Genomic DNA, 2,500 nt, shown 5'->3' on the forward strand with positions numbered 1-2,500 from the left:
AGACTAATGTACAATCCAGTTTTATGATTTATATCTCTGTATGTTACATTTAATAACTTATTAATTAATTTCTTTAGTATCAATAATTCTGGAGGAATAATTTCTGTTAGTTAATTAAGACTGAAGTGAACTGCCAATATATAAGATATAAGACCATCTGTCTGATTATTATTTGATGGATCTTCACTAAGAAAATGCTTTTGTGACCTTACCTGTAGTGGTAATGCAGAAACACGATTCGTTTGTTTGTTTGGTTTTATTTATCTGGTAAGATGTTCAGTTCTGTTATCGACGTTCGAAGGTCTGAATTTCAGGTTTGAAACCTTATCTTTCAATATGTATTTTAGTAAACAGACTCGTCTTGACTAATAATCATAACTTTTGTCTTTTAACCCATGCCAATAATTTTCATCGCATGAATTTGATATTTACGATTGTGTGCATTTCCAGGAGACAAGGGCGGAAGCAGCGTAAGCGGGCCGGCCTGGGGCAGCGGCAAGGAGCAGCGGCGCTCGGACCCGGGCACGGTGACCAACCACCACGCCAACAGCACCAACGTCGCCCCGACCGCCAACGCCAACAGCCACGCGGCCTCCAGCACCACCTCCAGCACGGGGTTGGAGATCGCCAACAATGGTTCCGAGAACCTCGAGGAGTCTGGCTCGCCTGACTCTTCCAACACGAACGTCTGCTCCACCGACAGCGCGTGAGTATTCGAAGTGCCTCTTGTATTCCATGGTTAACCTGGTTATTGTCCGGTATTTATGTACGTACGTTGCTACGCAATCTCACTGACCATTGCACTAATGTTACTCGTAGAAGTGGTTCGAATTATTCACGCTCTTTCGATGTTTGTATTATGTAGTAGCTACAAGGCATTGATAAAAAGTATTCGGATGGTTTCATTAGAAGCGGCATTACCATCCAGCCATTTCGTATGGAACGTGGTTATGGGGTTACTGTATAATAGCTACAACTCATGGGTAAATATTTGTCGTATAGTTCCATTAGAAGCGTCAGTATTGCCGAGTTTTGTGGTTTTGAAACTGGTGAAAGGATATTAAGGTTTGTATCCGAAGTTACGTGTGGATAGGCTTGAATGCCAAGGTGAATAATTCTTAAAGCGGGGGTCAGAAGCTGCTGTAGAACTTTGGGTAACGGGTTTCGCATTATATCGTCGACTTATGCTTGCATGTCTGCTTTTGATGAATATTATATAATTATTCATTTTGTTGGTGATGCTGATTTTTGTTTCTTGCAATTATCAATATCATCATCCTTTAGGCATCTCATTCATTCAATGTCCACAACCCCAAGTATAGCACTATAGATTCTGATAGCGTTATTTAGATATGGTTACATTACTGTAGTCAGAATAAGTGGTAGACGAGGACGAAAGATGAAGAAGAGAGAGGCAGAGACAGAATGAGTGAGTTAAAAGTGGGTGACAAGTGAATGAGAGTGCGAGAGAGCGTGAGTGATGTAAATTAGTAAGTAAGAAAGTGAGAGTGTGGGTGAGGGAGTGATTGAATGAGAGCGAGTGATTAACTGAGTAAGAACGAGTGGGTGAGTGAATAAGTGAGAGAGTGAGAGCAAATGGGTGAGGGAGTTAGTGAGTATATAACAGTGAATGAGCGAGCGTGAGCTAGTTAGTGAATGAGTGAAAAGAGCAGGTGGATGAGTGAGTGAGAGTTAGTGGGTGGGTGAAAGAGAGTGAATGTATGTGGGGAGTGAGTAAATGACAGAGCGAGTGGATGAGTGAATAGGTGAGTGAGAGCAAGTGGGTGAGGGAATGAGTGAGAGCGAGTGGGTGAGAAAAAGAGTGTGTGCCAGTGATTAAGGGAGATTGAATGAGTAAGTGAGATTAAGTGGATGAGTATGTGAGTGAGTGAGTAGTTGAGTGAGAGCGAGTGGGTTGGTGTGTGAGTAAGTGAGAGCTTAGGTGTTTGAGTGAGAGCAAGTGGGCAACTCTGAGTTGAGTGTGTGAGTGGGTGAGCTAGTGAGTGAGTGACTGAGGGAGTAGGTGTGAGTGAGAATGAGAGCGCGTAGGTTAGTGAGTGAGTGAGTGAATGGGAGCGAGTGGGTGAATGGGTTGGTGAGTGAGAGTGTGAGGGAGTGGGTAAGTGAGTGATTGAGGAAATGAATGAGAGCAAGTGGGTGAATAGGTTGGTGAGTGAGAGAGAGAGAACGAGAGCCAGTAAGTGTGTGAGTGAGTGAATGAGAGCGAATTGGTGAATGAGTGGGGGAGTGAGTGAGAGAGCGAATAGGTGAGTGAGTGAGTGAGAGAGAGCCAGTGGGTTGAGTGAGTGTATAAGAGCGAGTTGGTGAATGAGAACGAGTGATTCAGTTAGAGAAAGAGAAAGGGAGAAGGAGAAAGAAAGAATGAAAGAAAGAGGGAGAAAGTGGAAGGGGGTGAATGGGTGATTGAGAGTAGGTGAGTATAGTGAGAACGTGTCAGAGAATGATTGAGAGAGAACAGTAGGATTAAAGCGCAGGATTT

At 43.5% G+C, this 2,500-nt stretch overlaps 1 protein-coding gene across 2 annotated transcripts in view; it reads left to right on the plus strand.

Annotated features, from left to right (window-relative positions):
• The window catches only part of LOC122252191 (rho guanine nucleotide exchange factor 12), a gene marked incomplete in the record, with an annotated part of 190,682 nt that overhangs the window by 129,060 nt on the left and 59,122 nt on the right, over nt 1-2,500 (plus strand). For both annotated transcript variants that reach the window (XM_086531438.1, XM_086531439.1), the window contains 1 exon segment: nt 451-706. In XM_086531438.1, the coding sequence (XP_086387564.1) occupies nt 451-706 (256 nt within the window).

Source organism: Penaeus japonicus, unplaced genomic scaffold, assembly GCF_977035675.1.
Source record: "Penaeus japonicus unplaced genomic scaffold, GWHDUDI00000001_assembly GWHDUDI00000035, whole genome shotgun sequence".
NCBI lineage: Eukaryota > Metazoa > Arthropoda > Malacostraca > Decapoda > Penaeidae > Penaeus > Penaeus japonicus.